Source organism: Oncorhynchus tshawytscha, linkage group LG30 (assembly GCF_018296145.1).
Source record: "Oncorhynchus tshawytscha isolate Ot180627B linkage group LG30, Otsh_v2.0, whole genome shotgun sequence".
In the NCBI taxonomy this organism is placed as follows: domain Eukaryota; kingdom Metazoa; phylum Chordata; class Actinopteri; order Salmoniformes; family Salmonidae; genus Oncorhynchus; species Oncorhynchus tshawytscha.
This window is the reverse complement of record NC_056458.1, coordinates 45,809,273-45,836,309: the sequence shown is the minus strand read 5'-3', so window position 1 is coordinate 45,836,309 and position 27,037 is coordinate 45,809,273. Positions and strand designations below refer to the sequence as shown.

The 27,037-nt window shown below is 47.3% G+C and overlaps 1 protein-coding gene across 1 annotated transcript in view; it reads right to left on the bottom strand.

Annotated features, from left to right (window-relative positions):
- LOC112229071 (peripheral-type benzodiazepine receptor-associated protein 1) overlaps positions 1-27,037 on the bottom strand; it is a 257,664-nt gene that overhangs the window by 164,736 nt on the left and 65,891 nt on the right. Inside the window, 2 exon segments of the mRNA XM_042309192.1 lie at positions 1,197-1,325; positions 5,375-5,482. Coding sequence (XP_042165126.1) covers positions 1,197-1,325; positions 5,375-5,482 — 237 coding nt within the window.

Below are 27,037 nucleotides of genomic sequence, written 5' to 3'. Positions count from 1 at the left end.
GAAGACTGTGTCCCCTCTCTCTGGTCAGTCTCACCAGAGGAAAGGAAGGAGAGAGCAGGTGGAAGACGGTGTCCCCTCTCTAGGGTCAGTCTCACCAGAGGAAAGGAAGGAGAGAGCAGGTGGAAGACTGTGTCCCCTCTCTCTGGTCAGTCTCACCAGAGGAAAGGAAGGAGAGAGCAGGTGGAAGACGGTGTCCCCTCTCTCTGGTCAGTCTCACCAGAGGAAAGGAAGGAGAGAGCAGGTGGAAGACGGTGTCCCCTCTCTCTGGTCAGTCTCACCAGAGGAAAGGAAGGAGAGAGCAGGTGGAAGACGGTGTCCCCTCTCTCTGGTCAGTCTCACCAGAGGAAAGGAAGGAGAGAGCAGGTGGAAGACGGTGTCCCCTCTCTCTGGTCAGTCTCACCAGAGGAAAGGAAGGAGAGAGCAGGTGGAAGACTGTGTCCCCTCTCTCTGGTCAGTCTCACCAGAGGAAAGGAAGGAGAGAGCAGGTGGAAGACTGTGTCCCCTCTCTCTGGTCAGTCTCACCAGAGGAAAGGAAGGAGAGAGCAGGTGGAAGACTGTGTCCCCTCTCTCTGGTCAGTCTCACCAGAGGAAAGGAAGGAGAGAGCAGGTGGAAGACGGTGTCCCCTCTCTCTGGTCAGTCTCACCAGAGGAAAGGAAGGAGAGAGCAGGTGGAAGACGGTGTCCCCTCTCTCTGGTCAGTCTCACCAGAGGAAAGGAAGGAGAGAGCAGGGACCCTGAGATGCGGTTGGGAAAAGTCAGAAACTCGATCATCTTTCTAGAGCTCCGACTTTTCGACCTGAAGATCACTGACGTCGTGATTTGACCTCGTTGACCACCAGATGCAGGTAACACCAGTCCAGTCAAACAAAAAAGCTAATTATTTAAATTCATGCTCCACAGTGCCTCACAAGTGCCAAACCAACTGATCTATTTTGTTATCAAAGCTCGAGTTTTGAAATATAATATCGTCTGATTAATAACAATATTGGCAGGCCAATCATATAGCCAATATGCTGTGATAATATATTAGGCCAATTGCCTAAACCTCATTCCTACAAAACTGTTTGTGTGAGGTTAATGTAAAAAAAAATAATCTGAGCAGTAGCTTGCTTTTTGACTGAAAGTGATCTTGACTGTACAGGTAAAGAGTAAGACACTAGAGTCTAGACTATATCTGTAGAGTAGGTGCAGTGTACCACTTTGAGGTTAGCCTCCTGTAGTTTGTGTGCTCTGTCCTCCAGCCTCCTAGCGATGACAGCCAGCTCTATGTTCTTCCTCCTCAGACGCTTCACCTTCTCCTCCGTCTCCGGGGCGCTGCTCTTACGCTACAGTGTGAGAGAAGGATAAAGAGAGAGGTCAGCGGTAGTTGCCGAGGGGAGGACGGCTCATAATAATGCCTGAAACGGAGCAAATGGAATGGCATCGAAACCATGGAAACCATGGAAACCATGGAGACCATGTGCTTGGTGTATTTGATACCATTCCATTTCTTCTGCTCCAGCTGTTACCATGAGCCCGTCCTCCCCAATTAAGGTGCCACCAACACCGTGTGAGAGAGATGTATCAAAACCCTCCTCCACAGGCCTGCAGCTCGGTCTGACACAGCAGGACAGGACAGGTGTTGTGAGAACAGGACCAAAATAGTACAGTAGCTGGAACTGAAGAGAAGAGCTCAAAAGACAAAAGCTAGTTCTGGTTTTAAGTTTTAACTCCACAGCTCTGGAAACTTTTTCCCAAGACCCTTGGAACTTGGTCTTTTGTGGGGGGCAATTCCACTGTAACAGAGTGAAGCTGAGAATACCATCGTTCCCTTTAAAATGTGTGTCCAACAAACAAACAAACACAACGATTTACAATGTTAAACAAGCCATACAACTCTACTTCCACAGAACATTTGACAAAAACGGTTTGTGACGTCATTCTGTTGAACAAACTTGGCATCTGCACTGTTCAAGTAAATGTGCTTTTGTAAAATGGTCAATGGAAATGGTTAAAAGTAGTCCTTGAGAATAGAGTTACGGTTTGCAATCATAGTTTTTTGCTTGACATACATTTTAAGGCCAGGCAACACACCCTAATAGGGAGTTTTGTTCCACTTAATCAGATCACAATCAACTTTTACCAGTTGAATGTAGACACAAATATACTTATTTTTTGTAGAAACAGTTCAGAAGTATTTTTTATAAATGTACAAATGAAGCGATATGTCATTAATTACATATGTGCATATTTGCATACCATGCAAATGAACTTTTCCTAACACCGGCTAAATTAAATATTTACATTTCATTTTGTTAAGACATGCAGGACCGGACTTGTCCAGAGCAGATTGTGGGTAATTACTATTTTCATCTTTCTATCTGTCAAGTACTAAATACATTTTTTGGTGACATTTTCCCCCTAAATAAAGATAACTTATCAACAATTCCCCCTGGGAGAAAATACAGTGCATTTGGAAAGTATTCAGACCCCTTGACCTTTTCCACATTTTGTTAGGTTACAGCCTTATTCTAAAATTGATTAAAACGTTTTTTTCCTCATCAATCTACACACAATGCAGTATAACGACAAAGCAGAAACAAGTTTAGACATTTTTGCTAATTTATAATAATAAAAAAAATTATGAAATATCAAATTGACATAAATATTCAGACCCTTTATTCAGTACTTTGTTGAAGAACCTGGCAGCGATTACAGCCTCCAGTCTTCTTGGGTATGACGCTACAAGGTTGCCACACCTGTATTTGGGGAGTTTCTCCCATTCTTCTCTGCAGATCCTCTCAAGCTCTGTCAGGTTGTATGGGGGGCATTGCTGCACAGCTATTTTTAGGTCTCTCCAGAGATGTTTGATCGGGTTCAAGTTCAGGCTCTGGCTGGGCCACTCAAGGACATTCAGAGACTTGTCCAGAAGCCACTCCTGCGTTGTCTTGGCTGTGTGCTTAAGGTCGTTGTCCTGTTGGAAGGTGAACCTTCCCCCCCAGTCTGAGGTCCTGAGCGCTCTGAAGCAGGTTTTCATCAAGGATCTCTCTGTACTTTGCTCCATTCATCTTTGCCTCGATCCTGACTAGTCTCCCAGTCCCTGCCACTGACAAACATCCCCACAGCATGATGCTGCCACCACCATGCTTCACCGTAGGGATGGTGCCAGGTTTCCTCCAGATGTGGCGTTTAGCATTCAGGCCAAGAATTCAATCTTGGTTTCGTCACACCAGAGACTTTTGCTTCTCATGGTCTGAGAGTCTTTAGGTGCCTTTTGGCAAACTCCAAGTGGGCTACCATGTGCCTTTTTACTGAGGAGTGGTTTCCGTCCGGCCATTGTACCATAAAGGCTTAGAGTCTATATACTGTACATTGTGTGCAAAAGGCATGAGGAGGTAGGCGAATAATTACAATTTAGCAGATTAACACTGGAGTGATAAATGATCAGATGGTCATGTGCAGGTAGAGATACTGGTGTGCAAAAGAACAGAAAAGTAAATAAATAAAAACAGTATAAGAATGAGGTAGGTAAAATGGGTGGGCTATTTACCGATGGACTATGTACAGCTGCAGCGATCGGTTAGCTGCTCAGATAGCAGATGTTTAAAGTTGGTGAGGGAGATAAGTCTCCAACTTCAGCGATTTTTGCAATTCGTTCCAGTCACAGGCAGCAGAGAACTGGAAGGAAAGGCGGCCAAATGAGGTTTTGGCTTTACGGATGATCAGTGAGATACACCTGCTGGAGCGCGTGCTACGGGTGGGTGTTGCCATCGTGACCAGTGAACTGAGATAAGGCAGAGCTTTACCTAGCATGGACTTGTAGATGACCTGGAGCCAGTGGGTCTGGCGATGAATATGTAGCAAGGGCCACCCGACTAGAGCATACAGGTCGCAGTGGTGGGTGGTGTAAAGTGATTTGGTAACAAAACGGATGGCACTGTGATAAACTGCATTCAGTTTGCTGAGTAGAGAATTGGAAGAGTATTGGAAGCAGTGTGACAGGGTCTAGGTCTGCTGGTTCAGTACCACTACGTCTTGGCTCATTCAGTGTGACAGGGTCTAGGTCTGCTGGTTCAGTACCACTACGTCTTGGCTCATTCAGTGTGACAGGGTCTAGGTCTGCTGGTTCAGTACCACTACGTCTTGGCTCATTCAGTGTGACAGGGTCTAGGTCTGCTGGTTCAGTACCACTACGTCTTGGCTCATTCAGTGTGACAGGGTCTAGGTCTGCTGGTTCAGTACCACTACGTCTTGGCTCATTCAGTGTGACAGGGTCTAGGTCTGCTGGTTCAGTACCACTAGGTGATTAAGTACTGCTACATGCGGTCGTAGGCTCTGACAAAGTTCTAGCAGTTTAAGATTTGTTTGCCTTTATCGTGTTTGGCTGGTGTTGCGAGCCGCGTGGGGCTGGTGTTACGAGCCGCGTGGGGCTGGTGTTACGAGCCGCGTGGGGCTGGTGTTACGAGCCGCGTGGGGCTGGTGTTACGAGCCGCGTGGGGCTGGTGTGTTGCGAGCCGCGTGGGGCTGGTGTGTTGCGAGCCGCGTGGGGCTGGTGTGTTGCGAGCCGCGTGGGGCTGGTGTGTTGCGAGCCGCGTGGGGCTGGTGTTATGAGCCGCGTGGGGCTGGTGGTATGAGCCGCGTGGGGCTGGTGTGTTGCGAGCCGCGTGGGGCTGGTGTTACGTTTGCCTGGTGTTACGAGCCGCGTGGGGCTGGTGTTACGTTTGGCTGGTGTTACGAGCCGCGTGGGGCTGGTGTTACGAGCCGCGTGGGGCTGGTGTTACGAGCCGCGTGGGCTGGTGTTACGTTTGCCTGGTGTTACGAGCCGCGTGGGCTGGTGTTACGTTTGGCTGGTGTTACGAGCCGCGTGGGGCTGGTGTTACGAGCCGCGTGGGCTGGTGTTACATTTGGCTGGTGTTACGAGCCGCGTGGGGCCGGTGAGGTAATGATGGTAATTGACCAATATGAACACAGCCGGCACTGAGTACGCAGTCAATACTACGATAATATTATAATAAACAATAATACAATTGTGAGTAGTCAGATTCATATAATCGTTTGATTTAAACATTCATCCTACATGCTGTGCAAGAAGAAAGATTTCCCTATTCATCTGTTTACAGGACACATCTGAAATCAAGCTACCTGATGGCACTCTGATAAACGCACAAAATCTGCAATAAAATGTATATAACTTTTTAAAATATCACACATATCACACCATTTCACCACTTGGTGCCTGGCGTTAATGTGAATAATCTGAGTCTCAGCATTGTGGAATTGCCCTGGGTCCTAAACTCAGTAGAGTAGTGTAGTCCAGGCCTCTAGCTCCCTCCTGTGGCCTGTTAGTCCAGTCTTAGTGTAGTCTAGCCCCTCCATAGAGTTAACAGTGTTTTACCAGCAGGCTGTTCTCCTCTCTCAGGTGGTTGCAGGTCTTCTCCATCTCATCCAGAGATCGCAGCAGCTCTGAGTTCTGACGCACCAGGAAGCCATAGTCAGTGCCATTCTGGAACACAGAGACAGAACACAACGTATCAACTCTAGAATGTATAGTCAGTGCCATTCTGGAACACAGAGACAGAACACAACGTATCAACTCTAGAATGTATAGTCAGTGCCATTCTGGAACACAGAGACAGAACACAACGTATCAACTCTAGAATGTATAGTCAGTGCCATTCTGGAACACAGAGACAGAACACAACGTATCAACTCTAGAATGTATAGTCAGTGCCATTCTGGAACACAGAGACAGAACACAACGTATCAACTCTAGAATGTATAGTCAGTGCCATTCTGGAACAGAGAGACAGAACACAACGTATCAACTCTAGAATGTATAGTCAGTGCCATTCTGGAACACAGAGACAGAACACAACGTATCAACTCTAGAATGTATAGTCAGTGCCATTCTGGAACACAGAGACAGAACACAACGTATCAACTCTAGAATGTATAGTCAGTGCCATTCTGGAACACAGAGACAGAACACAACGTATCAACTCTAGAATGTATAGTCAGTGCCATTCTGGAACACAGAGACAGAACACAAAGTATCAACTCTAGAATGTACAGTCAGTGCCATTCTGGAACACAGAGACAGAACACAACGTATCAACTCTAGAATGTATAGTCAGTGCCATTCTGGAACACAGAGACAGAACACAACGTATCAACTCTAGAATGTATAGTCAGTGCCATTCTGGAACACAGAGACAGAACACAACGTATCAACACCATGAACACATTAGCAACCTTATCGCTTTCACTCAACATGTACAGGTCTTGCCAGACCAATACATTAAGGTTCTTTAAAGGTAGAATCTTCAATATTTACTGCTCTTCCATAAGCATTTCAGCTTGCTAGAAAACCAGTTGTGGGGCTAGGTTTTGGAGCCCATGGTTCATCTCTGCAGTGCGGTAGATTGGTTAATGCTTCCAGACCACATTTTCATGGTGTTGGTTCATTAACATTCAACTGCTCTTCCTCCAGGGGAAACATACTCCCACAGTCCTTCTCACCTCTCACCTTCTCCCTCCATACTCCCAGAGTCCTTCTCACCTCTCCTCTTCTCCCTCCATACTTCCATAGCCACTATACAGCCTCCTTCCTCTCCCTTCATACTCCCATAGCCACTATACAGCCTCCCACTTCTCCCTCTACTCCCACAGTCCTTCTCACCTCTCCTCTTCTCCCTCCATACTCCCACAGTCCTTCTCACCTCTCCCCTTCTCCCTCCATACTCCCACAGTCCTTCTCACCTCTCCCCTTCTCCCTCCATACTCCCTCAGTCCTTCTCACCTCTCCTCTCTCCACACTCCCACAGTCCTTCTCACATCTCCTCTTCTCCTTCTACTCCCACAGTCCTTCTCTCCACTCCTCTTTGCTCTCCATACTCCCATAGCCACTATACAGCCTCCTTCCTCTCCCTCCATACTCCCATAGCCACTATACAGCCTCCCCCCTCTCCCTCCCTACTCCCATAGCTACTATACAACCTCCCTCCTCTCCCTCCATACTCCCATAGCCACTATACAGCCTCCTCCTCTCCCTTCATACTCCCATAGCCACTATACAGCCTCCTCCCTCTCCCCTTCATACTCCCATAGCCACTATACAGCCTCCTCCCTCTCCCTTCATACTCCCATAGCCACTATACAGCCTCCTCCCTCTCCCTCCATACTCCCATAGCCACTATACAGCCCCTCTCCCTCCATACTCCCACAGTCCTTCTCACCTCTCCTCTTCTCCCTCTACTCCCACAGTCCTTCTCACCTCTCCTCTTCTCCCTCCATACTCCCACAGTCCTTCTCACCTCTCCTCTTCTCCCTCCATACTCCCACAGTCCTTCTCACCTCTCCTCTTCTCCCTCTACTCCCACAGTTCTTCTCACCTCTCATCTTCTCCCTCCATACTCCCACAGTCCTTCTCTCCACTCCTCTTTGCTCTCCACTATACAGCCTCCCCCCTCTCCCTCCCTACTCCCATAGCTACTATGCAACCTCCCTCTTCTCCCTCCATACTCCCATAGCCACTATACAGCCTCCTCCCTCTCCCTTCATACTCCCATAGCCACTATATACAGTCTCCTCCATAGCTCCCATAGCCCCACTACTATACAGCCTCCCTCCATACTCCCACAGTCCTTCTCACCTCTCCCCTTCTCCCTCCATACTCCCACAGTCCTTCTCACCTCTCCTCTCTCCATACTCCCACAGTCCTTCTCACATCTCCTCTTCTCCTTCTACTCCCACAGTCCTTCTCTCCACTCCTCTTTGCTCTCCATACTCCCATAGCCACTATACAGCCTCCTTCCTCTCCCTCCATACTCCCATAGCCACTATACAGCCTCCCCCCTCTCTCTCCCTACTCCTATAGCTACTATACAACCTCCCTCCTCTCCCTCCATACTCCCATAGCCACTATACAGCCTCCCTCTTCTCCCTCCATACTCCCATAGCCACTATAGAGCCTCCTTCCTCTCCCTCCATACTCCCATAGCCACTATACAGCCTCCCCCCTCTCTCTCCCTACTCCTATAGCTACTATACAACCTCCCTCCTCTCCCTCCATACTCCCATAGCCACTGTACTGCCTCCCTCATCTCCCTCCATACTCCCATAGCCACTATACTGCCTCTCTCCTCTCCCTCCACACTTCCATAGCCACTATACAGCCTCCTTCCCCTCCCTTCATACTCCCATAGCCACTATACTGCCTCCCTCCTCTCCTTTCATACTCCCATAGCCACTATACTGCCTCCCTCCTCTCCTTTCATACTCCCATAGCCACTATACTGCCTCCCTCATCTCCCTCCATACTCCCATAGCCACTGTACTGCCTCCCTCCTCTCCCTCCATACTCCCATAGCCACTATACAGCCCCTCTCCCTCCATACTCCCATAGCCACTATACAGCCCCTCTCCCTCCATACTCCCATAGCCACTATTACAGCCCCTCTCCCTCCATACTCCCATAGCCACTATACAGCCCCTCTCCCTCCATACTCCCATAGCCACTATACAGCCCCTCTCCCTTCACACTCCCATAGCCACTATACAGCCCCTCTCCCTCCATACTCCCATAGCCACTATTACAGCCCCTCTCCCTCCATACTCCCATAGCCACTATACAGCCCCTCTCCCTCCATACTCCCATAGCCACTATACAGCCCCTCTCCCTCCATACTCCATTAGCCACTATACAGCCCCTCTCCCTCCATACTCCCATAGCCACTATACAGCCCCTCTCCCCCATACTCCCATAGCCACTATACAGCCCCTCTCCCCCCATACTCCCATAGCCACTATACAGCCCCTCTCCCTTCACACTCCCATAGCCACTATACAGCCCCTCTCCCTCCATACTCCCATAGCCACTATACAGCCCCTCTCCCTCCATACTCCCATAGCCACTATTACAGCCCCTCTCCCTCCATACTCCCATAGCCACTATTACAGCCCCTCTCCCTCCATACTCCCATAGCCACTATACAGCCCCTCTCCCTCCATACTCCCATAGCCACTATACAGCCCCTCTCCTTCATACTCCCATAGCCACTATACAGCCCCTCTCCTCCATACTCCCATAGCCACTATACAGCCCCTCTCCCTTCATACTCCCATAGCCACTATACAGCCCCTCTCCCTTCACACTCCCATAGCCACTATACAGCCCCTCTCCCTCCATACTCCCATAGCCACTATACAGCCCTTCTCCCTCCATACTCCCATAGCCACTATACAGCTTCCTCCCTCTCCTTCATACTCCCATAGCTACTATACAGCCTCCCTCCATACTCCCACAGTCCTTCTCACCTCTCCCCTTCTCCCTCCATACTCCCACAGTCCTTCTCACATCTCCTCTTCTCCTTCTACTCCCACAGTCCTTCTCTCCACTCCTCTTTGCTCTCCATACTCCCATAGCCACTATACAGCCTCCTTCCTCTCCCTCCATACTCCCATAGCCACTATACAGCCTCCCCCCTCTCTCTCCCTACTCCTATAGCTACTATACAACCTCCCTCCTCTCCCTTCATACTCCCATAGCCACTATACAGCCTCCCTCTTCTCCCTCCATACTCCCATAGCCACTATACAGCCCCTCTCCCTCCATACTCCCATAGCCACTATACAGCCCCTCTCCCTCCATACTCCCATAGCCACTATACAGCCCCTCTCCCTCCATACTCCCATAGCCACTATACAGCCCCTCTCCCTCCATACTCCCATAGCCACTATACAGCCTCCTCCCTCTCCCTTCATACTCCCATAGCCACTATACAGCCTCCTCCCTCTCCCTCCATACTCCCATAGCCACTATACAGCCCCTCTCCCTCCATACTCCCATAGCCACTATACAGCCTCCTCCCTCTCCCTCCATACTCCCATAGCCACTATACAGCCTCCTCCCTCTCCCTCCATACTCCCATAGCCACTATACAGCCCCTCTCCCTCCATACTCCCATAGCCACTATACAGCCTCCTCCCTCTCCCTCCATACTCCCATAGCCACTATACAGCCTCCTTCCTCTCCCTCCATACTCCCATAGCCACTATACAGCCTCCTTCCTCTCCCTCCATACTCCCATAGCCACTATACAGCCTCCCCCCTCTCTCTCCCTACTCCTATAGCTACTATACAACCTCCCTCCTCTCCCTCCATACTCCCATAGCCACTATACAGCCTCCCTCTTCTCCCTCCATACTCCCATAGCCACTATACAGCCCCTCTCCCTCCATACTCCCATAGCCACTATACAGCCTCCCTCTTCTCCCTCCATACTCCCATAGCCACTATACAGCCCCTCTCCCTCCATACTCCCATAGCCACTATACAGCCCCTCTCCCTCCATACTCCCATAGCCACTATACAGCCTCCTCCCTCTCCCTTCATACTCCCACAGTCCTTCTCACCTCTCCTCTTCTCCCTCCATACTCCCACAGTCCTTCTCACCTCTCCTCTTCTCCCTCCATACTCCCACAGTCCTTCTCACCTCTCCCCTTTTCTCTCCATACTCCCACAGTCCTTATCACCTCTCCTCTTCTCCCTCTACTCCCACAGTTCTTCTCACCTCTCCTCTTCTCCCTCCATACTCCCACAGTCCTTCTCTCCACTCCTCTTTGCTCTCCACTATACAGCCTCCCCCCTCTCCCTCCCTACTCCCATAGCTACTATGCAACCTCCCTCTCCCTTCATACTCCCATAGCCACTATACAGCCTCCCCCCTCTCCCTCCCTACTCCCATAGCTACTATGCAACCTCCCTCTCCCTTCATACTCCCATAGCTACTATGCAACCTCCCTCTTCTCCCTCCATACTCCCATAGCCACTATACAGCCTCCTCCCTCTCCCTTCATACTCCCATAGCCACTATACAGCCTCCTCCCTCTACCTCCATACTCCCATAGCCACTATACAGCCTCCTCCCTCTCCCTTCATACTCCCATAGCTACTATACAGCCTCCCTCCATACTCCCACAGTCCTTCTCACCTCTCCCCTTCTCCCTCCATACTCCCACAGTCCTTCTCACCTCTCCTCTCTCCATACTCCCACAGTCCTTCTCACATCTCCTCTTCTCCTTCTACTCCCACAGTCCTTCTCTCCACTCCTCTTTGCTCTCCATACTCCCATAGCCACTATACAGCCTCCTTCCTCTCCCTCCATACTCCCATAGCCACTATACAGCCTCCCCCCTCTCTCTCCCTACTCCTATAGCTACTATACAACCTCCCTCCTCTCCCTCCATACTCCCATAGCCACTATACAGCCTCCCTCTTCTCCCTCCATACTCCCATAGCCACTATACAGCCCCTCTCCCTCCATACTCCCACAGTCCTTCTCACCTCTCCTCTTCTCCCTCTACTCCCACAGTCCTTCTCACCTCTCCTCTTCTCCCTCCATACTCCCACAGTCCTTCTCACCTCTCCCCTAATCTCTCCATATTCCCACAGTCCTTATCACCTCTCCTCTTCTCCCTCTACTCCCACAGTTCTTCTCACCTCTCCTCTTCTCCCTCCATACTCCCACAGTCCTTCTCTCCACTCCTCTTTGCTCTCCACTATACAGCCTCCCCCCTCTCCCTCCCTACTCCCATAGCTACTATGCAACCTCCCTCTTCTCCCTCCATACTCCCATAGCCACTATACAGCCTCCTTCCTCTCCCTTCATACTCCCATAGCCACTATATACAGCCTCCCTCGTCTCCCTCCATACTCCCATAGCCACTATACTGCCTCCCTCCTCTCCTTTCATACTCCCATAGCCACTATACTGCCTCCCTCATCTCCCTCCATACTCCCATAGCCACTATACTGCCTCTCTCCTCTCCCTCCACACTTCCATAGCCACTATACAGCCTCCTTCCCCTCCCTTCATACTCCCATAGCCACTATACAGCCTCCTTCCCCTCCCTTCATACTCCCATAGCCACTATACTGCCTCCCTCCTCTCCTTTCATACTCCCATAGCCACTATACTGCCTCCCTCATCTCCCTCCATACTCCCATAGCCACTGTACTGCCTCCCTCCTCTCCCTCCATACTCCCATAGCCACTATACAGCCCCTCTCCCTCCATACTCCCATAGCCACTATTACAGCCCCTCTCCCTCCATACTCCCATAGCCACTATTACAGCCCCTCTCCCTCCATACTCCCATAGCCACTATACAGCCCCTCTCCCTTCACACTCCCATAGCCACTATACAGCCCCTCTCCCCCATACTCCCATAGCCACTATACAGCCCTTCTCCCTCCATACTCCCATAGCTATTACTCAGCTTCCTCTCCCTCCATACTCCCATAGCCACTATACAGCCCCACTCCCTCCATACTCCCATAGCCACTATACAGCCTCCCTCCTCTCCCTTCATACTCCCATAGCCACTATACAGCCTCTCTCCTCTCCCTCCATACTCCCATAGCCACTATACAGCCTCCCTCCTCTCCCTCCATACTCCCATCGCCACTATACAGCCCCTCTCCCTCCATACTCCCATAGACACTATACAACCCCTCTCCCTCCATACTCCCATAGACACTATACAACCCCTCTCCCTCCATACTCCCATAGCCACTATACAACCCCTCTCCCTCCATACTCCCATAGACACTATACAACCCCTCTCCCTTCATACTCCCATAGTCACTATACAGCCCCTCTCCTTTCATACTCCCATAGCCACTATACAGCCCCTCTCCCTCCATACTCCCATAGTCACTATACAGCCACTCTCCCTTCATACTCCCATAGTCACTATACAGCCCCTCTCCCTCCATACTCCCATAGCCACTATACAGCCCCTCTCCCTCCATACTCCCATAGTCACTATACAGCCCCTCTCCCTTCATACTCCCATAGCTATTACTCCTCTCTCTCCTCTCCCAGTGTTTTCCCCCAATGTTGTTGTGTTTGTACTGCAGAGTCTCTAACGAATGCTGCTGCTCACAGGGTAGTGAGAAGACTGAGGGAAGACAGAGAATGAAAGACCTGTCCTCACAGCATGGTAGAGAGAAGGAAAACCTGTCCTCATAGCATGGTAGAGAGAAGGAAAACCTGTCCTCACAGCATGGTAGAGAGAAGGAAAACCTGTCCTCAGCATGGTAGTGAGAAGACAGAGAGAAGGAAATACCTGTCCTCACAGCATGGTAGTGAGAAGACTGAGAGAAGACAGAGAGAAGGAAAGACCTGTCCTCATAGCATGGTAGTGAGAAGACAGAGGGAATGAAATACCTGTCATCACAGCATGGTAGTGAGAAGACAGAGAGAAGACAGAGAGAAGGAAAGACCTGTCCTCACAGCATGGTAGTGAGAAGACAGAGAGAAGGAATGACCTGTCCTCACAGCATGGTAGTGAGAAGACAGAGAGAAGACAGAGAGAAGGAAAGACCTGTCCACAGCATGGTAGTGAGAAGACAGAGAGAAGGAAAAACCTGTCCTCACAGCATGGTAGTGAGAAGACAGAGAGAAGACAGAGAGAAGGAAAGACCTGTCCACAGCATGGTAGTGAGAAGACTGAGAGAAGACAGAGAATGAAAGACCTGTCCTCACAGCATGGTAGAGAGAATTAAAGACCTGTCCTCACAGCATGGTAGTGAGAAGGAAAACCTGTCCTCACAGCATGGTAGTGAGAAGACTGAGAGAATGAAAAACCTGTCCTCACAGCATGGTAGAGAGAAGACTGAGGGAATTAAATACCTGTCCTCACAGCATGGTAGTGAGAAGACAGAGAGAAGGAAAAATCTGTCCTCACAGCATGGTAGTGAGAAGACAGAGAGAAGGAAAAACCTGTCCTCACAGCATGGTAGTGAGAAGACAGAGAAGGAAAGACCTGTCCTCACAGCATGGTAGTGAGGAGACAGAGAAGGAAAGACCTGTCCTCACAGCATGGTAGTGAGAAGACAGAGAAGGAAAAACCTGTCCTCACAGCATGGTAGAGAGAAGACAGAGAGAAGGAAAAACCTGTCCTCACAGCATGGTAGTGAGAAGACAGAGAAGGAAAGACCTGTCCTCACAGCATGGTAGTGAGGAGACAGAGAAGGCAGAAGGAAAAACCTGTCCTCACAGCATGGTAGAGAGAAGACAGAGAAAGGAAAGAAAGACCTGTCCTCACAGCATGGTAGTGAGGACAGAGACAGAGAAGGAAAGACCTGTCCTCACAGCATGGTAGTGAGGAGACAGAGAAGGAAAAACCTGTCCTCACAGCATGGTAGTGAGGAGACAGAGAAGGAAAAAAACCTGTCCTCACAGCATGGTAGTGAGGAGACAGAGAAGGAAAGACCTGTCCACAGCATGGTAGGGAGAAGACATTACAGAGAGAAGGAAGTAGAGAGAGATAGAGATCAAAAAAACATCTGGCTAAACAGCGACACTATAATTGGCACTGCCCAGAGCTGCCATTCTCCCTCCATCTTAGCTTCTGTTGGTCTGACACACATCTAAGATGTAATCATAGATTCTGAAGTTCTATGGATTAATGGTCCATCATGAGCTTCTGCTTATGTAAATGCCAGTTGAACAAGGGTCCCTGCCATACGCTTAACGTGGAGGAAACATGTTGGATGGACATCCTTCAGTCTCCAGGGACTGTTATCGACCCCCCTCAGCTCCCAGCTGTGCCCTGGACACCATATGTTAATTGATTGCCCCCCCCCATCTATCTTCAGAGTTTGTTCTGTTAGGTGACCTAAACTGGGATATGCTTATTAACACCCCGGCAGTCCTACAATCTAAGATAGATGCCCTCAATCTCACACAAATGATCAAGGAACCCACCAGGTACAACCCTAAATCCGTAAATAGGAGCACTCTCATAGGTAGCATCCTAGCCAACGTGCCCTCCAAATACACCTCTGCTGTTTTCAATTAGGATCTCAGCGATCACTGCCTCATTGCCTGCATCCGTTATGGGTCTGCGGTCAAATGACCAGCCCTCATGACTGTCAAACGCTCCCTGAAACACTTCAGCGAGCAGGCCTGTCTAATCGACCTGGCCAGGGTATCCTGGAAGGATATTGACCTCATCCCATCTGTAGAGGATGCCTGGTTGTTCTTTAAAAGTAATTTCCTCACCATCTTAAATAAGCATGCCGCTTTCAAAAGATGTAGAATTAAGAACAGATATAGCCCTTGGTTCACTCCAGACCTGACTGCCCTCGACCAGCACAAAAACATCCTGTGGTGGACTGCACAAGCATCTAATAGTCCCCGCGATATGCAACTTTTCAGGGAAGTCAGGAACCAATACAGCAACCCCTATTACTAGCCTGTTCAACCTCTCTTTCGTATCGTCCGAGATTCCTAAAGATTAAAGTTTCTGCGGTCATCCCCCTCTTCAAAGGGGGTGACACTCTAGACCCAAACTGTTACAGACCTATATCCATCCTGCCCTGCCGTCTTCATGGACCTGGCCAAGGATTTCGACTCTGTCAATCAGCGTATTCTTATCAGCAGACGCAACCGCCTTGGTTTCTCAATTAACTGCCTCGCCTGGTTCATCAACTACTTCTCAGATAGAGTTCAGTGTATCAAATCGGAGGGCATGTTGTCCGGACCTCTGGCAGTCTCTATGGGGGTGCCACAGGGTTCAATTCTTGGGCTGACTCTCTTCTCTGTATACATCAATGATGTTGCTCTTGCTGCTGGTGATTCTCTGATCCACCTCTACGCAGACGACACCATTCTGTATACATCTGGCCCTTCTTTGGACACTGTTAATAAACCTCCAAACCGATCTCTGCCCGCACCCGCCCGCCCGACTAGCATCACTACCCTGGACGGCTCTGACTTAGAATATGTGGACAACTACAAACACCTAGGTGTCTGGCTAGACTGTAAACTCTCCTTCCAGACTCATATTTCAACTCTTCTGCCTGCGGCTATGGAACCCTGACCTGTTCACAGGACGTGCTACCTGTCCCAGACCTGCTGTTTTCAACTCTCTAGAGACAGCAGGAGCAGTAGAGATACTCTTAATGATCGGGCTATGAAAAGCCAACTGACATTTACTCCTGAGGTGCTGACTTGATGCACCCTCGAAAACTACTGTGATTATTATTATTTGACCCTGCTGGTCATATATGAACATTTGAACATCTTGGCCATGTTCTGTTATAATCTCCACCCGGCACAGCCAGAAGAGGACTTAGCCACCCCTCATAGCCTGGTTCCTCTCTGGGTTTCTTCCTAGGTTTTGGCCTTTCTAGGGAGTTTTTCCTAGCCACCGTGCTTCTACACCTACATTGCTTGCTGTTTGGGGTTTTAGGCTGGGTTTCTGTACAGCACTTTGAGATAGCAGCTGATGTACGAAGGGCTATATAAATACATTTGGATTTGATTTGATTTGATATTAAGCATCTCCTATCCAAAATTAAATCTAGAATCGGCTTCCTATTTCGCAACAAAGCCTATACTGACGCTGCCAAACATACCCTCGTAAAACTGAGTATCCTACCTGTCCTCTACTTCGGCGATCTCATTTACGAAATAGCCTCCAACACTCTACTCAGCAAACTGGATGCAGTCTGTCATAGTGCCATCCGTTTTGTTACCAAATCACCTTATACCACCCACCACTGCGACCTGTATGCCCTCGTTGGTTGGCCCTCGTTTCATATTCGTCGCCAGAGCCACCCACTGGCTCCAGGTCATCTATAAGTCTTTGCTAGGTAAAGCTCCTCTTTATCTCAGCTCACTGGTCACCATAACAACACCCACCCGTAGCACGCGCTCCAGCAGGTATATCTCACTGGTCACCATAACAACACCCACCCGTAGCACGCGCTCCAGCAGGTATATCTCACTGGTCACCATCACAACACCCACCCGTAGCACGCAGCGCTCACTGGTCACCATCCAGCAGGTATATCTCACTGGTCACCATAACAACACCCACCCGTAGCACGTGCTCCAGCAGGTATATCTCACTGGTCACCATAACAACACCCACCCGTAGCACACGCTCCAGCAGGTATATCTCACTGGTCACCATAACAACACCCACCTGTAGCACGCGCTCCAGCAGGTATATCTCACTGGTCTCCCCCAAAGCCAACATCACCTTTTGACCGCCGGAACGAATTTCAAAAATCGCTGAAGTTGGAGACTTATATCTCCCTTATCCTCTCTTAGGTAGGGGGCAGTATTTTCATGTCCGGATTAAAAGCGTGCCCAAAGTAAACTACCTGTTACTCAGGCTCAGAAGCTAGGATATACATATAATTGGTAGATTTGGATAGAAAACACTCTTCTAAACACTCTTCTGCAGTTCTAAAACTGTTCAAATGATGTCTGTGATTATAACAGAACTGATATGGCAGGCGAAACCCCGAGGACAAACCATCCCAAAAAATAATAATTGTTTCCAATGGCTTTCGTGTTTATTGTGAGGCGAGTCCTCCCAGATTGCAGTTCCTAGAGCTTCCACTAGATGTCAACAGTCTTTAGAAAAAGTTTCAGGCTGGTTCTAGGAAAAATTTGCAAGAAGTTGTAGTTTTTCTAAGTGGCTCCATTTTGGCTGTAGTGTTTCCATGCGTGTGGGTGAAAGCGCGTTCTTTGTTATTTATGAGAGAGAGAGAGACAGAGAGACAGAGAGACAGACAGACAGACAGACAGACAGACAGACAGACAGACAGACAGACAGACAGACAGACAGACAGACAGACAGACAGAGAGAGAGAGAGAAAAAAAAGGTGGAAGTGAGAGGGGTGTTTGTCCTTGGAGTCAATCAGAAGCACCTGGGCGACACCTTGTCCAACACACTGTTCACCCCGACTGACACCAGCTAATAGAGGGTGTTATACTGTAGCCCAGTAGCTGTGTAATCTTATCTGAGTTTAGCTTCAGACAGAGAGAGAGAGCACAGAAAACACACGAGACAGAGAAAGAAACAGTGAGACAGAGAGACCCACAGAGAGAGAGAGACCCACAGAGAGAGAGAGACCCACAGAGAGAGAGACCCACAGAGAGAGAGACCCACAGAGAGAGAGAGACCTACAGAGAGAGAGACCTACAGAGAGAGAGACCCACAGAGAGACACCTACAGAGAGAGAGAGACCCACAGAGAGAGAGAGACCCACAGAGAGAGAGAGACCCACAGAGAGAGAGACCCACAGAGAGAGAGACCTACAGAGAGAGAGAGACCCACAGAGAGACACAGAGAGAGAGAGAGAGACACAGAGAGAGGGAGAGAGCCACAGAGAGAGAGAGACACAGAGAGAGGGAGAGAGCCACAGAGAGAGAGACGCACAGAGAGAGAGACACAGAGAGAGAGAGAGAGAGAGAGTCACAGAGAGAGAGAGAGAGACACAGAGAGAGAGAGAGAGAGAGACAGAGAGAGAGAGAGAGAGACACAGAGAGAGAGAGAGACACACAGAGAGAGAGAGACACACAGAGAGAGAGAGAGCGAGAGCGACACACAGAGAGAGCGAGAGCGACACACAGAGAGAGCGAGAGACACACGGAGAGAGCGAGAGACACACAGAGAGAGCGAGAGACACACAGAGAGAGAGAGAGAGAGACACACAGAGAAAGATAGAGAGAGAGAGACACACACAGAGACACAGAGAGAGAGAGAGAGAGACACAGAGAGAGAGCGAGAGAGACCAAATGGACACAAACAAGGGCTGGCTGTTTGTGTGTGTGTGTGTGTGTGTGTGTGTGTACACATGACCAAAAGTATATGGACACCTGCTAATCGAACATCTCGTTACAAAATCACGAGCATTAATATGGAGTTGGTCCCCCTTTTGCTACTATAACAGCCTCCACTCTTCATATAATGAATTAAAATGCCAACCTTCGTCAGGGAGAGCAAAGGTATGACAATTCAATGTCCTCTTTTGAAAAGCTTTTTCCAATCAACCCTGATTTGAAGAGGGAGTGGTGACAGAATTCATTGAACAACACCTAGTAAGCAATACTGTACACGTGTAAAAAAGTGAAATACTGTAGATATGTTATCAAAAATGCAAATCAAGGCTAGAAGCATCAGAACCCATAGAAAGGTAGTTCTAACCTTGAATAGGACTGGACAAAGTGTTAAGAATAGGAGAGACATCTATTTTATAGTACACTAGAACGCAGCAAACATGGACCACGGTGAGGTGGTTAACCCACTGTTCCCCGGGTGCAGGAGACGTGGATGTCGATTTAAGGCAACCCCTCCCGCACCTCTCTGATTCAGAGGGGTTGGGATTAAATGTGGAAGGAAGATACATTTCAGTTGAATGTATTCAGTTGGACAACTGACTAGATATCCCCATTTCCCAATATGTCTACTAGATCACAGCTAACTAGATCAGTCTATAAACATAGCTGAGCGCAGTAGAGCAATATGTCCACTAGATGACAGTAGAGGGACCTATCACATCCCTGCAGGGAAAGGTGAGAAATCCATATCCTCATTTAAACCAGGGTATGTAGTGGCCTGTAGTTTGTAAATCCATATCCCCATTTAAACCAGGGTACTTAGTGGCCTGTAGTTTGTAAATCCATATCTTCATTTAAACCAGGGTATTTAGTGGCCTGTAGTTTGTAAATCCATATCCTCATTTAAACCAGGGTATTTAGTGGCCTGTAGTTTGTAAATCCATATCCCCATTTAAACCAGGGTACTTAGTGGCCTGTAGTTTGTAAATCCATATCCTCATTTAAACCAGGGTACTTAGTGGCCTGTAGTTTGTCAATCCCGAATCTTTCCCTTTGGTTTAACTGTTTAAGACGGTCCCCTTTTGTAATTGAGGCCGGAACACGATCAATTGGTAATAGCTTGAAGGGAGGCAGGGTTGCCATGGTGTAAGGACTTGTAAGTGCCTTGCCATGGGGTAGTCTTCATTGCCTACCCGTGTGGCGTACTTGTGTTCCGCTAAACGGCGTCTCTTTGTCCGTCCAACGTGGAACACCTTGCAGTGTGGACGTTCCAATCTGTAGATGACGTGAGTGGTTGTGCAATTAGTTAAATGCTTGACTTGATACTCTGTTTTAGTAGCTGTGTCACCAAAATACTTGTTCTATGCAATATTTCTGTAATGGTTGCATGTACAGTAAAAGAGCCCCTGGGTTTGTGGTCTAGCCAAGCCTTTTGAGAGTCACCCGGAAGATAGCCGTGGACTAATTTGTCTTTTCGGGTAGGACATCTCTTAAAGCCTATGACTTGTGGCTCTGGGAAGACTTGTCGTAGTAGCATATCACTTTGGATGATTCCCCAATAATAAAAAATGTATACCCCGTTTTCTCCCCGAAATCCATTTCATGAACCTCCCGACGAACAGTTATTGTGCTGACGTTGCTTCCAGAGGCAGTTTGGAACTGGGTAGTGAGGGGTTGCAACCGAAGACAAATTATTTTTACGCGCTTCAGCACTCAGCGGTCCCATTCTGTGAGCTTCCGTGGCCTACCACTTCGCGGCTGAGCCGTTGTTGCTCCTAGACGTTTCCACTTCACAATAACAGCACTTACAGTTGACCCGGGGGGCAGCTCTAGCAGGGCAGAAATTTTATCCTCTTGACTTGATGGAAAGGTGGCATCCTATGATGGTGCCACGTTGAAAGTCACTGAACTCTTCAGTACGGGCCATTCTGCTGGAAAATGTTTGTGTATGGAGATTGCATGGCTGTGTGCGCGATTTTCTACACACCTGTCAGCAACGGGTGTGGCTGAAAACAGTGGAATCCACTCATTTGAAGGGGTGTCCACATACTTTGTATGTGTCTCTCCAGAACGGAGATCTATCGCTGTAAAATACAATATCACTCCACCATAATATGAAACTGCCACATCGAAGGTAAAGACATAATCAGTGCAACGTGTTGTGAAATAGTCCGACGTAATAAGAAACAGGAGGGATTTGCAGACAGACGAGGCAACAAGGCAGACAGACGAGGCAACAAGGGAGTTAGAAATAACATTAGACTGTGAAAGAGAGAGAGACTGTGAAAGACGGTGAGAGAGAAAGACAGTGAGAGAGAGACTGTGAAAGACAGTGAGAGAGAAAGACAGTGAGAGAGAAAGACAGTGAAAGACAGTGAGAGAGAAAGACAGTGAAAGACAGTGAAAGACAGTGAAAGACAGTTGAAAGAAAGACAGTGAAAGACTGTGAGAGAGAAAGACAGTGAAAGACTGTGAGAGAGAAAGACAGTGAAAGAGAGTGAGAGAGAAAGACAGTGAAAGAGAGAAAGACAGTGAAAGAGAAAGACAGTGAAAGACTGTGAGAGAGAAAGACAGTGAAAGACTGTGAGAGAGAAAGACAGTGAAAGAGAAAGAGAGAAAGACAGTGAAAGACAGTGAGAGAGAAGTGAGACAGTTGAAAGAAAGACAGTGAAAGACTGTGAGAGAGAAAGACAGTGAAAGAGAGTGAGAGAGAAAGACAGTGAAAGAGAGAAAGACAGTGAAAGAGAAAGACAGTGAAAGACAGTGAAAGACAGTGAAAGACAGTGAAAGACAGTGAGAGAGAAAGACAGTTGAAAGAAAGACAGTGAAAGACTGTGAGAGAGAAAGACAGTGAAAGACTGTGAGAGAGAAAGACAGTGAAAGAGAGTGAGAGAGAAAGACAGTGAAAGAGAGTGAGAGAGAAAGACAGTGAAAGAGAGAAAGACTGAAAGAGAGAAAGACAGTGAGAGAAAGACAGTGAAAGAGAGACTGTGATACAACAACAAACATCTCCCAATTTGTGCGCTTCTCCTCAGACGCCTCAAAAGGGCTTTGTTTCCATGGTTACGGCTCATGTTGATGATGGCACGTGTGGTGTCCCCCAATTGCCAGTCTCTCTCTAGATGCCTTAAGGCTCAGTTAATGCTACCCGTATTATAAATCAACAGTGATGACCAGCTGTTTTGACTACAGGTCGCCTTCCAGCTGATGCTCCCGTGTGTTCCTCCTCCTGTATTTTAACCTACAGGGCGACATGGCTCTCCACGTGTACATATCAGTGCAGATCGGTGACGCCAGAAGGACCAGATGGTGTTGGATGAAAACACACATACTGTCAGCCAGCTAGCAGAGCCACCATTTTGACGATTAACAGGGCTCATCTGATGATCTGCTGAAGAAAACAGCAACAATGTTTAGGTCAAAACAACCTCATGGCAGTGGTGTAAAGTACTTAAGTAAAAATATTTTAAAGTACTATTTAAGTAGTTTTTTGGGGGGATCTGTACTTTACTTTACTATTTATATTTTTGACAACTTTTACTTTACTAAATTCCTAAAAAAAATATTATTATTTTTACTCCATTTTCCCTGACAACCCAAAGTACTCGTTACATTTTGAATGCTTATCAGGACAGGGAAATTGTGAAATTGATGCACTTATTAAGAAAACACGTGGTCATCCCTACTGCCGATGGTCTGGCGGACTCACAAAACACAAATGCATCTTTTGTAAATAATATCTGAGTGTTTGGAGTGTACCCCTGGCTATCTGTAAATGATGTCTGAGTGTTGGAGTGTGCCTCTGGCTATCTGTAAATGATGTCTGAGTGTTGGAGTGTTCCCCTGGCTATCTGTAATGATGTCTGAGTGTTGGAGTGTACCCCTGGCTATCTGTAAATGATGTCTGAGTGTTGGAGTGTTCCCCTGGCTGTCTGTAAATAATATCTGAGTGTTTGGAGTGTTCCCCTGGCTGTCTGTAAATAATATCTGAGTGTTGGAGTGTTCCCCTGGCTGTCTGTAAATAATATCTGAGTGTTTGGAGTGTTCCCCTGGCTGTCTGTAAATAATATCTGAGTGTTTGGAGTGTTCCCCTGGCTATCTGTAAATAACATCTGAGTGTTTGGAGTGTTCCCCTGGCTATCTGTAAATAACATCTGAGTGTTTGGAGTGTTCCCCTGGCTATCTGTAAATAACATCTGAGTGTTTGGAGTGTTCCCCTGGCTATCTGTAAATAACATCTGAGTGTTTGGAGTGTTCCCCTGGCTGTCTGTAAATAATATCTGAGTGTTTGGAGTGTACCCCTGGCTATCTGTAAATAATATCTGAGTGTTGGAGTGTTCCCCTGGCTGTCTGTATATAATATCTGAGTGTTTGGAGTGTTCCCCTGGCTGTCTGTAAATAATATCTGAGTGTTTGGAGTGTTCCCCTGGCTGTCTGTAAATAATATCTGAGTGTTGGAGTGTTCCCCTGGCTATCTGTAAATAATATCTGAGTGTTGGAGTGTTCCCTGGCTGTCTGTAAATAATATCTGAGTGTTTGGAGTGTTCCCCTGGCTGTCTGTAAATAACATCTGAGTGTTTGGAGTGTTCCCCTGGCTATCTGTAAATAATATCTGAGTGTTTGGAGTGTTCCCCTGGCTGTCTGTAAATAATATCTGAGTGTTGGAGTGTTCCCCTGGCTATCTGTAAATAATATCTGAGTGTTGGAGTGTTCCCCTGGCTGTCTGTAAATAATATCTGAGTGTTTGGAGTGTTCCCCTGGCTGTCTGTAAATAATATCTGAGTGTTTGGAGTGTTCCCTGGCTGTCTGTAAATAATATCTGAGTGTTTGGAGTGTTCCCCTGGCTATCTGTAAATAACATCTGAGTGTTTGGAGTGTTCCCCTGGCTATCTGTAAATAACATCTGAGTGTTTGGAGTGTTCCCCTGGCTATCTGTAAATAATATCTGAGTGTTTGGAGTGTTCCCTGGCTATCTGTAAATAACATCTGAGTGTTTGGAGTGTTCCCCTGGCTATCTGTAAATAATATCTGAGTGTTTGGAGTGTTCCCCTGGCTATCTGTAAATAACATCTGAGTGTTTGGAGTGTTCCCCTGGCTATCTGTAAATAATATCTGAGTGTTTGGAGTGTTCCCCTGGCTGTCTGTAAATAATATCTGAGTGTTGGAGTGTTCCCCTGGCTATCTGTAAATAATATCTGAGTGTTGGAGTGTTCCCCTGGCTATCCGGAAATAATATCTGAGTGTTTGGAGTGTTCCCTGGCTGTCTGTAAATAATATCTGAGTGTTTGGAGTGTTCCCTGGCTGTCTGTAAATAATATCTGAGTGTTTGGAGTGTTCCCTGGCTGTCTGTAAATAATATCTGAGTGTTTGGAGTGTTCCCCTGGCTGTCTGTAAATAATATCTGAGTGTTTGGAGTGTACCCCTGGCTATCTGTAAATAATATCTGAGTGTTGGAGTGTTCCCTGGCTGTCTGTAAATAATATCTGAGTGTTTGGAGTGTTCCCCTGGCTGTCTGTAAATAATATCTGAGTGTTTGGAGTGTACCCCTGGCTATCTGTAAATAATATCTGAGTGTTGGAGTGTTCCCCTGGCTGTCTGTAAATAATATCTGAGTGTTTGGAGTGTTCCCCTGGCTGTCTGTAAATAATATCTGAGTGTTTGGAGTGTTCCCCTGGCTGTCTGTAAATAATATCTGAGTGTTGGAGTGTTCCCCTGGCTATCTGTAAATAATATCTGAGTGTTGGAGTGTTCCCCTGGCTGTCTGTAAATAATATCTGAGTGTTTGGAGTGTTCCCCTGGCTGTCTGTAAATAACATCTGAGTGTTTGGAGTGTTCCCCTGGCTATCTGTAAATAATATCTGAGTGTTTGGAGTGTTCCCCTGGCTGTCTGTAAATAATATCTGAGTGTTGGTGTTGGAGTGTTCCCTGGCTATCTGTAAATAATATCTGAGTGTTGGAGTGTTCCCCTGGCTGTCTGTAAATAATATCTGAGTGTTTGGAGTGTTCCCCTGGCTGTCTGTAAATAACATCTGAGTGTTTGGAGTGTTCCCCTGGCTATCTGTAAATAATATCTGAGTGTTTGGAGTGTTCCCCTGGCTATCTGTAAATAATATCTGAGTGTTTGGAGTGTTCCCCTGGCTGTCTGTAAATAACATCTGAGTGTTTGGAGTGTTCCCTGGCTATCTGTAAATAATATCTGAGTGTTTGGAGTGTTCCCCTGGCTGTCTGTAAATAATATCTGAGTGTTTGGAGTGTTCCCCTGGCTGTCTGTAAATAATATCTGAGTGTTTGGAGTGTTCCCCTGGCTGTCTGTAAATAATATCTGAGTGTTTGGATTGTTCCCCTGGCTATCTGTAAATAACATCTGAGTGTTTGGAGTGTTCCCCTGGCTATCTGTAAATAATATCTGAGTGTTTGGAGTGTTCCCCTGGCTATCTGTAAATAATATCTGAGTGTTTGGAGTGTTCCCTGGCTGTCTGTAAATAATATCTGAGTGTTTGGAGTGTACCCCTGGCTATCTGTAAATAATATCTGAGTGTTTGGAGTGTTCCCCTGGCTGTCTGTAAATAATATCTGAGTGTTTGGAGTGTTCCCCTGGCTATCTGTAAATAATATCTGAGTGTTTGGAGTGTTCCCCTGGCTGTCTGTAAATAATATCTGAGTGTTTGGAGTGTACCCCTGGCTATCTGTAAATAATATCTGAGTGTTTGGAGTGTTCCCCTGGCTGTCTGTAAATAATATCTGAGTGTTTGGAGTGTTCCCCTGGCTATCTGTAAATAATATCTGAGTGTTTGGAGTGTACCCCTGGCTATCTGTAAATAATATCTGAGTGTTTGGAGTGTACCCCTGGCTATCTGTAAATAATATCTGAGTGTTTGGAGTGTACCCCTGGCTATCTGTAAATAATATCTGAGTGTTTGGAGTGTACCCCTGGCTATCTGTAAATAATATCTGAGTGTTTGGAGTGTACCCCTGGCTATCTGTAAATAATATCTGAGTGTTTGGAGTGTTCCCCTGGCTGTCTGTAAATAATATCTGAGTGTTTGGAGTGTACCCTGGCTATCTGTAAATAATATCTGAGTGTTTGGAGTGTTCCCCTGGCTGTCTGTAAATAATATCTGAGTGTTTGGAGTGTTCCCCTGGCTATCTGTAAATAATATCTGAGTGTTTGGAGTGTACCCTGGCTATCTGTAAATAATATCTGAGTGTTTGGAGTGTACCCCTGGCTATCTGTAAATAATATCTGAGTGTTTGGAGTGTTCCCTGGCTGTCTGTAAATAATATCTGAGTGTTTGGAGTGTTCCCTGGCTATCTGTAAATAATATCTGAGTGTTTGGAGTGTTCCCCTGGCTGTCTGTAAATAATATCTGAGTGTTTGGAGTGTTCCCCTGGCTGTCTGTAAATAATATCTGAGTGTTTGGAGTGTACCCCTGGCTATCTGTAAATAATATCTGAGTGTTTGGAGTGTTCCCCTGGCTGTCTGTAAATAATATCTGAGTGTTTGGAGTGTACCCCTGGCTATCTGTAATGATGTCTGAGTGTTTGGAGTGTTCCCCTGGCTGTCTGTAAATAATATCTGAGTGTTTGGAGTGTACCCCTGGCTATCTGTAAATAATATCTGAGTGTTTGGAGTGTACCCCTGGCTGTCTGTAAATAATATCTGAGTGTTTGGAGTGTTCCCCTGGCTGTCTGTAAATAATATCTGAGTGTTTGGAGTGTACCCCTGGCTATCTGTAAATAATATCTGAGTGTTTGGAGTGTACCCCTGGCTGTCTGTAAATAATATCTGAGTGTTTGGAGTGTTCCCCTGGCTATCTGTAAATAATATCTGAGTGTTTGGAGTGTTCCCTAGCTATCTGTAAATAATATCTGAGTGTTTGGAGTGTTCCCCTGGCTATCTGTAAATAATATCTGAGTGTTTGGAGTGTACCCCTGGCTATCTGTAAATAATATCTGAGTGTTTGGAGTGTTCCCCTGGCTATCTGTAAATAATATCTGAGTGTTTGGAGTCCACCCCTGGCTGTCTGTAAATAATATCTGAGTGTTTGGAGTGTTCCCTGGCTATCTGTAAATAATATCTGAGTGTTTGGAGTGTTCCCCTGGCTATCTGTAAATAATATCTGAGTGTTGGAGTGTTCCCCTGCTATCTGTAAATAATATCTGAGTGTTTGGAGTGTTCCCCTGGCTATCTGTAAATAATATCTGAGTGTTGGAGTGTTCCCCTGCTATCTGTAAATAATATCTGAGTGTTTGGAGTGTTCCCCTGGCTATCTGTAAATAATATCTGAGTGTTTGGAGTGTTCCCCTGCTATCTGTAAATAACATCTGAGTGTTTGGAGTGTTCCCCTGGCTGTCTGTAAATAATATCTGAGTGTTTGGAGTGTTCCCCTGGCTATCTGTAAATAATATCTG